This window comes from Onthophagus taurus, chromosome 8 (genome assembly GCF_036711975.1).
Source record: "Onthophagus taurus isolate NC chromosome 8, IU_Otau_3.0, whole genome shotgun sequence".
Lineage (NCBI taxonomy): Eukaryota > Metazoa > Arthropoda > Insecta > Coleoptera > Scarabaeidae > Onthophagus > Onthophagus taurus.
This window is the reverse complement of record NC_091973.1, coordinates 7431080-7442336: the sequence shown is the minus strand read 5'-3', so window position 1 is coordinate 7442336 and position 11257 is coordinate 7431080. Positions and strand designations below refer to the sequence as shown.

Below are 11257 nucleotides of genomic sequence, written 5' to 3'. Positions count from 1 at the left end.
ACATTAAATTTTAATATTTCGTGATCTCCACTTTGTATCCATAACGTAGTTATAATTAAGCTGAATCTAATTATGGATTATGTCTTTTTGGTTCAATATAAACAATTTATATCCAAAACATTTTTCTCCATCGCTTTTAGTTTTTGAGTTATGATCAATCATAATAACAAAAACACTCAATTTTGATGTTTGGCCATTTCCACTTTGTAACCATAATATAGTTATAATTAATTTGAACCGGGTTATGGATTATGTCTTTTTGGTTCAATATAAGCAATTCATATCCTAAACATTATTCCCCATCGCCTTTAGTTTTTGAATATGATCAACCTTAACAACGAAAACGTTCAATTTTGATGTTTTGGCAATTTCCACTTTGTAACCATAATATAGTTACAATTAAGCTGAATCTGGTTATGGATTATGCCTTTTTGGTTCAACATAAACAATTTATATCTCAAACATTTTTCTCCATCGCCTTTAATTTTTGAGTTATGATCGAATTTAATAACGAAAACATTTAATTTTAATATTTTGGCCATTTCCACTTTGTAACCATAATATAGTTACAATTAATTTGAACCCGGTTATGGATTATGTCTTTTTGGTTCAATATAATAAACAATTTATATCCCAAATATTATTCTCCATCCCCTTTAATTTTTGAGTTATGATCGTATTTAATAACGAAAACATTTAATTTTAATATTTGGTGATTTCCGCTTTGTAACCATAACGTAGTTATAATTAAGCTGAATTTAATTATGGATTATATCTTTTTGGTTCAATATAAACAATTTATATCTAAAACATTTTTCTCCATCGCCTTTAGTTTTTGAGTTATGATCAATCATAATAATAAAAACATTCAATTTTGATATTTTGGCCATTTCCACTTTGTAACCATAATATAGTTACAATTAATTTGAACCCGGTTATGGATTATGTCTTTTTGATTCAATATAAACAATTTATATCCTAAACATTATTCCCCATCGCCTTTAGTTTTTGAGTTATGCTCAACCTTAACAACGAAAACGTTCAATTTTGATGTTTTGGCGATATCCACTTTGTAACCATAATATGGTTACAATTAAGCTGAACATGGTTATGGATTATGTCCTTTTGGTTCAACATAAACAATTTATATCTCAAACATTATTCTCCATCGCTTTTAATTTTTGAGTTATGATCGAATTAAATAACGAAAACATTAAATTTTAATATTTCGTGATCTCCACTTTGTATCCATAACGTAGTTATAATTAAGCTGAATCTAATTATGGATTATGTCTTTTTGGTTCAATATAAACAATTTATATCCAAAACATTTTTCTCCATCGCTTTTAGTTTTTGAGTTATGATCAATCATAATAACAAAAACACTCAATTTTGATGTTTGGCCATTTCCACTTTGTAACCATAATATAGTTATAATTAATTTGAACCGGGTTATGGATTATGTCTTTTTGGTTCAATATAAGCAATTCATATCCTAAACATTATTCCCCATCGCCTTTAGTTTTTGAGTTATGCTCAACCTTAACAACGAAAACGTTCAATTTTGATGTTTTGGCGATATCCACTTTGTAACCATAATATGGTTACAATTAAGCTGAACATGGTTATGGATTATGTCCTTTTGGTTCAACATAAACAATTTATATCTCAAACATTATTCTCCATCGCTTTTAATTTTTGAGTTATGATCGAATTAAATAACGAAAACATTAAATTTTAATATTTCGTGATCTCCACTTTGTATCCATAACGTAGTTATAATTAAGCTGAATCTAATTATGGATTATGTCTTTTTGGTTCAATATAAACAATTTATATCCAAAACATTTTTCTCCATCGCTTTTAGTTTTTGAGTTATGATCAATCATAATAACAAAAACACTCAATTTTGATGTTTGGCCATTTCCACTTTGTAACCATAATATAGTTATAATTAATTTGAACCGGGTTATGGATTATGTCTTTTTGGTTCAATATAAGCAATTCATATCCTAAACATTATTCCCCATCGCCTTTAGTTTTTGAATATGATCAACCTTAACAACGAAAACGTTCAATTTTGATGTTTTGGCAATTTCCACTTTGTAACCATAATATAGTTACAATTAAGCTGAATCTGGTTATGGATTATGCCTTTTTGGTTCAACATAAACAATTTATATCTCAAACATTTTTCTCCATCGCCTTTAATTTTTGAGTTATGATCGAATTTAATAACGAAAACATTTAATTTTAATATTTTGGCCATTTCCACTTTGTAACCATAATATAGTTACAATTAATTTGAACCCGGTTATGGATTATGTCTTTTTGGTTCAATATAATAAACAATTTATATCCCAAATATTATTCTCCATCCCCTTTAATTTTTGAGTTATGATCGTATTTAATAACGAAAACATTTAATTTTAATATTTGGTGATTTCCGCTTTGTAACCATAACGTAGTTATAATTAAGCTGAATCTAATTATGGATTATGTCTTTTTGGTTCAATATAAACAATTTATATCTAAAACATTTTTCTCCATCGCTTTTAGTTTTTGAGTTATGATCAATCATAATAACAAAAACACTCAATTTTGATATTTTGGCCATTTCCACTTTGTAACCATAGTATAGTTACAATTAATTTGAACCCGGTTATGGATTATGTCTTTTTGGTTCAATATAAACAATTCATATCCTAAACATTATTCCCCATCGCCTTTAGTTTTTGAGTTATGATCAACCTTAACGACGAATATGTTCAATTTTGATATTTTGGCGATTTCCACTTTGTAACCAAAATATAGTTCCAATTAATTTGAATCCGGTTATGGATTATGTCTTTTTGGTTCAATATAAACAATTCATATCCTAAAAATTATTCCCCATCGCCTTTAATTTTTGAGTTATGCTCGAATTTAATAACAAAAACATTCAATTTTAGTATTTGGTGATTTCCACTTTGTAACCATAACGTAGTTATAATTAAGCTGAATCTAATTATGGATTATGTCGTTTTGGTTCAATATAAACAAATTATATCTAAAACATTTTCCTCCATCGCTTTTAGTTTTTGAGTTATGATCAATCATAATAACAAAAACACTCAATTTTGATATTTTGGCCATTTCCACCTTGTAACCATAATATACTTATAATTAATTTGAACCCGGTTATGGATTGTGTCTTTTTGGTTCAATATAAACAATTCATATCCTAAACATTATTCCCCATCGCCTTTAGTTTTTGAGTTATGATCAACCTTAACAACGAAAACGTTCAATTTTGATATTTTGGCGATTTCCACTTTGTAACCATAATATAGTTACAATTAAGCTGAACCTGGTTATGGATTATGTCTTTTTGGTTCAACATAAACAATTTATATTTCAAACATTATTCTCCATCGCCTTTAGCTTTTGAGTTATATTCGAATTTAATAACGAAAACATTTAATTTTAGTATTTGGTGATTACTGCTTAGTAACCATAACGTAGTTATAATTAAGCTGAATCTAATTATGGATTATGTCTTTTTGGTTCAATATAAACAATTTATATTTAAAACATTTTTCTCCATCGCTTTTAGTTTTTGAGTTATGATCAATCATAATAACAAAAACACTCAATTTTGATATTTTGGCCATTTCTACTTTGTAACCATAATATAGTTATAATTAATTTGAACCCGGTCATGGATTATGTCTTTTTGGTTCAATATAAACAATTCATATCCTAAACATTATTCCCCATCGCCTTTAGTTTTTGAGTTATGATCAACTTTAACGACGAAAACGTTCAATTCTGATATTTTGGCGATTTCCACTTTGTAACCATAACATAGTTATAATTAATTTGAACCCGGTTATGGATTATGTCTTTTTGGTTCAACATAAACAATTCATATCCTAAACATTATTCCCCATCGCCTTTAGTTTTTGAGATATGATCATCCTTAACAACAAAAATATTCAATTTTGATTTTCTGGCGTTTTCCACTTTGTAACCATAACATAGTTACAATTAATTTAAACCTGCTTATGGATTACGTCTTTTTGATTCAATATAAATAATTTATATCTAAAACATTATTCTCCGTCGCTTCTAGTTTCAATATTATGGGTAACATTAATAATTCATTCATTATAAGCTTTAATTTTTGAGATATGTTCGAGGTATAAAAAGCAAAATTTCGTCCCTCTGCTTATTTAGGTCTTAATCAATGTCCTTATCTCTTTTACAGGCTACTCTGGAATGACGTTTTGGGAATGACGTTCCTTTTTACGCCTCCGGAAGCGATAAGCAAGCCTTTTTGTAAGCTGGAGTCACGATATCACTGATGATTTTATCACTCATTATTTTTGGATCTTCACTTTTAATTCAAAATACATTAGAAAGTAAACTTCAATCTTGAAAGTTTAAAATGTGATTTAATAAAAGTGTTTTGTTGGAATATCTAACTAGCAGCCAATTGATTTATGTTCGGGTCTTTGGGTCCTTTCCGTAAGGGAGTTCGAACTATCCGTTTATGAATTATTCAATTTTCAATGATTCATTGAGTTTCCAATAGAAGTGTTTATCTCTTCAGAAAAGTTAATGTCAAAGGAGTAAATTGTTGTTAGTACAAAATGATATGTGTGTAATCCCAGCTACACGTTTAATATAAACGGCTCTCAACGAAGATGATTATTTGCAAATCTTTTTGGCTAATTGAAATAGTTTCACGATTGGCTAGATTTTACGGAAGCGGATGTATAGTCGCGTATTGCCATGACGACGGGGTTAGCGTTTTCGGCGCAGGTGCCGCTAGGACGTTATATATACCATCGGGATGGAAACGCGCCACTAGTAAGGGGTTGAATTTCGAGGGTGGAAACATTCGACGATTTCGTTCGAAATGATTGAGCATCGTCCGCGTCTTCCCGCCGGGGAATTTGAGGCATCCTCTGAATTATCCAATTGATCCTACAGTTTGTCCATTTTTCATTTACGTAAGATGGGCCGCGCGTGCTACATTTTCTGGCTCTTTTGGTGGTCGCAGCATCTCGTCGAATCCGCACGTTCTTCCTACCTGGTTGACGACAAGCTTTTGAGGATTCACGGGGACGTCATCTTAGGCGGCATCTTCCCCATGCACGAACAACTCAGTGGAAATCCTGAGGCACCTTGTGGTGCAGTCAAAGAAGAAAAAGGCATGCAAAGATTGGAAGCTATGCTTTATGCCATCGACGAGATCAACAACAGTACAGAACTTTTACCTAATGTTACACTTGGGGCGCTTATCATAGATTCATGCAGCAGCGATACTTATGCTTTGGAACAATCCATGGAGTTTGTTAGATCCTACATGAACCAGGTGAGTTAATTTTTGTTATTTAATTTATGTACCTGGGCTGTATTACATTTCTTCGTGGGTATAGCGCTGGTTATTTTAACTACACATAATCTAGCTTTATGCAGTAACTTTTAGCACTTTCCAGAACAAACTCTCGCATTGATATCTATTCAAGAGAGATAATTCATCTTCCACTTTAGTGCTTGTTTTTGGTCGCAATCCGGTTAAACAGCTTTAATGTACTGCATACATGAATAACAATGAACCGCTTGTTTTTGTCTATACGATAATAATTTAAAAATTTATTTTGTAAAAGCAATATCTCAAAGCCCGTTTGTACCTATGAAGTTAAAAATAATGTATGTAGCTAATTGGAAAAGATGAATAAAAAAGCGACAAATTATCGAAATTATTGAAGCGTAATCGCAAATTAATTTCTGCTAAAAGAGAATGCCTACGCGACGCGCTTTGATTTACAAGGTGTTTTCTGGAACGGAAGTTCGAAGTGAAGTGGGCCATAAATAATTTCTTGCAAAGCCCTCCGCCGGGTCTTTGTGGACCGAAGAACTCCTAGGGGCTCGGACGTGAAATATAAATTAAGGAGACCGCGTCATTGAGATTTTACCGGTTTCGTTTACACTTTGAGTTTATTCTCTCTCGGAACCACTCTCAGTTCCAATCCTCATTTATTACGACGTACTCGAAAGTACCTCAAGAAATGAACAATTCAGATAGTAGATACATTTTTCGTTACTTTTCGTTAACCAAATATATACAGGGTGTATAAAAAGTATGGAAATAATGGTTCTACAGCCTAAACTTCAACTTATATTAAAAAAAAGTTTTAAATAAAAGTTACTTGAAAGTATTTTCCGCATATCTTGGATTTTCTTTAAATGGAACATCCTGTATATTTTATGGTTTTTGACAACCTAAGCCTTGACGTCACAGAGATGGGCGGAGCTTATACCGACTCCAAACAATTTCGTTGCTAACCACAGTTGCTAAGATAAATCGCCATAAAAATATCAATTAAAATGTTAATAATCTTAATTAAATGTTGGCTTAGGTTGTCTATTAGTGTTAATATAAAATAAACTAAGTGACAACGAAATTGTTTGGAGTCAGTATAAGCTCCGCCCACCTCTGTGACGTCAGACTTAGGCAGTCTATAGAGAACTTAAGCCTTTTAGCAATTGTAGATTCAATATTCATCGTTCAATATTGATAGAACTATTAAAACTCTAGGTTAACAATGAAGCTACATTTTATTAAAATTTATTTCGGTGGAACAAGTTTCGGAATAACTTATTCCTTCATCAGGTACGACCAAGGGCGACGCCAGCCAGTGGGCCAGGGGGGGGGGGCATGACAAAAAGATTGAAAAATAACACCAAATTATTTAAAACATAATTTTCGTGGCTTCTTCGCGAATTTGTCAACCTGATTATTTATAAAACCCTCAATGTTTTCAAAAATATGCTTCCTATACGCACTCATCATGGGAAGATCATTGAGACGACGTTCTGCCATAGTGCTTCTAAGCCAGGTTTTATTGTCCTCAAGCTGCTAAAAGATCGTTCAACAGTATATGTCGTGCAGGGTAAAGTGACCAAAATTATAAAGGCTTTTCTCGTTTCAGGGAAAAAAATGTCGGCATCTTTTATGACATCCACAACACTTAATTCTTTTGAGTCAGGTTTATCTTGCCATAGTTTTTTCCATAGTTCGATTTCGTTGTTGATATTTGATAAATTGTAAAATTGGGAAAAGACTTCACCGCCTTCTACAAGGTCTTCAAGGGACATGTCTAACATTTGAGCTGGGCGTAATTTAGATAAGGAAAATGACGAGTTTATTCTCTCTCGGAACCACTCTCAGTTCCAATCCTCATTTATTACGACGTACTCGAAAGTACCTCAAGAAATGAACAATTCAGATAGTAGATACATTTTTCGTTACTTTTCGTTAACCAAATATATACAGGGTGTATAAAAAGTATGGAAATAATGGTTCTACAGCCTAAACTTCAACTTATATTAAAAAAAAGTTATAAATAAAAGTTGCTTGAAAGTATTTTCTGCATATCTTGGAGTAGATTTTTTTTTAAATGGAACACCCTGTATATTTGATGGTTTTTGACAACCTAAGCCTTGACGTCACAGAGGTGGGCGGAGCTTATACCGACTCCAAACATCTTCGTTGCTAACAAAAAATCCCCATATACAATTTTTCAATAGACTGCCTAAGTCTGACGTCACAGAGGTGGGTGGAGCTTATCCGACTCCAAACAATTTCGTTGCTAACCACAGTTGCTAAGATAAATCGCCATAAAAACATCAATTAAAATGTTAATAATCTTAATTAAATGTTGGCTTAGGTTGTCTATTAGTGTTAATATAAAATAAACTAAGTGACAACGAAATTGTTTGGAGTCAGTATAAGCTCCGCCCACCTCTGTGACGTCAGACTTAGGGAGTCTATAGACAACTTAAGCCTTTTAGCAATTGTAGATTCAATATTCATCGTTCAATATTGATAGAACTATTAAAACTCTAGGTTAACTATGAAGCTATATTTTATTAAAATTTATTTCGGTGCAACAAGTTTCGGAATAACTTATTCCTTCATCAGGCACGACCAAGGGCGTCGCCAGCTAGTGGGCCAGGGGAGGGGCATGACAAAAAAATTGAAAAATAACACCAAATTAATTAAAACATAATTTTCGTGGCTTCTTCGCGAATTTGTCAACCAGATTATTTATAAAACCCTCAATGTTTTCAAAAATATGCTTCCTATACGTACTCATCATGGGAAGATCATTGAGACGACGTTCTGCCATAGTGCTTCTAAGCCAGGTTTTATTGTCCTCAAGCTGCTAAAAGATCGTTCAACAGTATATGTCGTGCAGGGTAAAGTGACCAAAATTATAAAGGCTTTTCTCGTTTCAGGGAAAAAATGTCGGCATCTTTTATGACATCCACAACACTTAATTCTTTTGAGTCAGGTTTATCTTGCCATAGTTTTTTCCATAGTTCGATTTCGTTGTTGATATTTGATAAATTGTAAAATTGGGAAAAGACTTCACCAGCTTCTACAAGGTCTTCAAGGGACATGTCTAACATTTGAGCTGGGTGTAATTTAGATAAGGAAAATGACGAGTTTATTCTCTCTCAGAACCACTCTCAGTTCCAATCCTCATTTATTACGACGTACTTGAAAGTACCTCAAGAAATGAACAATTCAGATAGTAGATACATTTTTCGTTACTTTTCGTTAACCAAATATATACAGGGTGTACAAAAAGTATGGAAATAATGGTTCTACAGCCTAAACTTCAACTTATATTAAAAAAAGTTATAAATAAAAGTTACTTGAAAGTATTTTCCGCATATCTTGGCGTGGAAATTTTTTTAAATGGAACCCCCTGTATATTTTATGGTTTTTGACAACCTAAGCCTTGACGTCACAGGGATGGGCGGAGCTTATACCGACTCCGAACATCTTCGTTGCTAACGAAAAATCCCTATATGCAATTTTTTAATAGACTGTCTAAGTCTGACGTCACAGAGGTGGGCGCAACTCCAAACAATTTCGTTGCTAACCATAGTTGCTAAGATAAATCGCCATAAAAATATCAATTAAAATGTTAATAATCTTAATTAAATGTTGACTTAGGTTGTCTATTAGTGTTAATATAAAATAAACTAAGTGACAACGAAATTGTTTGGAGTCAGTATAAGCTCAGCCCACCTCTGTGACGTCGGACTTAGGCAGTCTATAGACAACTTAAGCCTTTTAGCAATTGTAGATTCAATATTCATAGTTCTATATTGATAGAACTATTAAAACTCTAGGTTAACGATGAAGCTATATTTTATTAAAATTTATTTCGGTGCAACAAGTTTCGGAATAACTTATTCCTTCATCAGGCACGACCAAGGGCGTCGCCAGCCAGTGGGCCGGGGATTATTTAAAACATAATTTTCGCGGCTTCTTCGCGAATTTGTCAACCAGATTATTTATAAAACCCTCAATGTTTTCAAAAATATGCTTCCTATACGCACTCATCATGGGAAGATTATTGGGACGACGTTCTGCCATAGTGCTTCTAAGCCAGGTTTTATTGTCCTCAAGCTGCTAAAAGATCGTTCAACAGTATATGTCGTGCAGGGTAAAGTGACCAAAATTATAAAGGCTTTTCTCGTTTCAGGGAAAAAAATGTCGGCATCTTTTATGACATCCACAAAACTTAATTCTTTTGAGTCAGGTTTATCTTGCCATAGTTTTTTCCATAGTTCGATTTCGTTGTTGATATTTGATAAATTGTAAAATTGGGAAAAGACTTCACCAGCTTCTACAAGGTCTTCAAGGGACATGTCTAACATATGAGCTGGGTGTAATTTAGATAAGGAAAATGACGTGTGTTCTCTCTCGGAACCACTCTCAGTTCCAATCCTCATTTATTACGACGTACTCGAAAGTACCTCAAGAAATGAACAATTCAGATAGTAGATATATTTTTCGTTACTTTTCGTTAACCAAATATATACAGGGTGTACAAAAAGTATGGAAATAATGGTTCTACAGCCTAAACTTCAACTTATATTAAAAAAAAGTTTTAAATAAAAGTTACTTGAAAATATTTTCCGCATATCTTGGATTTTTTTAAATGGAACACCCTGTATATTTTATGGTTTTTGACAACCTAAGCCTTGACGTCACAGAGATGGGCGGAGCTTATACCGACTCCAAACAATTTCGTTGCTAACTACAGTTGCTAAGATAAATCGCCATAAAAATATCAATTAAAATGTTAATAATCTTAATTAAATGTTGGCTTAGGTTGTCTATTAGTGTTAATATAAAATAAACTAAGTGACAACGAAATTGTTTGGAGTCAGTATAAGCTCCGCCCACCTCTGTGACGTCAGACTTAGGCAGTCTATAGACAACTTAAGCCTTTTAGCAATTGTAGATTCAATATTTATCGTTCAATATTGATAGAACTATTAAAACTCTAGGTTAACAATAAAACTATATTTTATTAAAATTTATTTCGGTGCAACAAGTTTCGGAATAACTTATTCCTTCATCAGGCACGACCAAGGGCGTCGCCAGCCAGTGGGCCAGGGGGAGGGGCACGACAAAAAATTGAAAAATAACACCAAATTATTTAAAACATAATTTTCGTGGCTTCTTCGCGAATTTGTCAACCAGATTATTTATAAAACCCTCAATGTTTTCAAAAATATGCTTCCTGTACACACTCATCATGGGAAGACCATTGAGACGACGCACAGTGGTCCGAAAACACTCGAAACCCGATCGAAAATCAATTAAAAAAAAAATTTTATAGTGTTGTTTTTTTAAATGTTACATATATTTTAACCATTAATAGACTCTTAGTGAAGTTTATGAAGTCTTTGATGTTTTATAATAGCTACTGCGCGAAATAAATTGCTATTACAATTACCTTATTTTGTATAAGGAAATTTTTTAGAAAACGACACAACTTTAGAAAACAAAAAAGATGGTATATCACTACTTGAAAATATTGTGTCGTTGGTTTCTTATAAAGTACAGAAAGGTCTTCATTTTACGCCTTTCCAAATTTCAAAAGATGTTTGTTGAAAAAAATTACAACCATTTCTATTGACGTCAATAAATACTTATATTTTTTGACCATTCAATCTTTTAAATTAAATATCTTGCGAGCGAACAAAATCGAACAATTGTAGCTAACATTTTTTTATTGCTGAAGGTATGGTGTACATAGCATAAGAAAGAAATCTTGCGCCAACGTGCGCCTTAACCAAAAAATTGGCAGTCAAAGATTACTTAACACATAATTGTGGATCTTATTTATCAAGAAGCAAAAAACAAACAAGTACGCAGATTTAGAGAGTGTCACAC

General features: G+C 32.6%; 1 protein-coding gene across 3 annotated transcripts in view; it reads left to right on the top strand.

Moving 5' to 3' along the window:
* The first annotated feature begins 4889 nt into the window (after positions 1 to 4889).
* Positions 4890 to 11257, top strand: part of LOC111421024 (metabotropic glutamate receptor 4-like) — a 129792-nt gene continuing 123424 nt past the window's right edge. For all 3 annotated transcript variants that reach the window (XR_011641310.1, XM_071198464.1, XM_071198463.1), the window contains exon 1: positions 4890 to 5362. Coding sequence is in view for 2 of the 3 variants with exons in the window: in XM_071198464.1 (XP_071054565.1) it covers positions 5003 to 5362 (360 nt within the window). In the remaining variant the exon portion in view is untranslated. The remainder of the gene's footprint in view (positions 5363 to 11257) is intronic.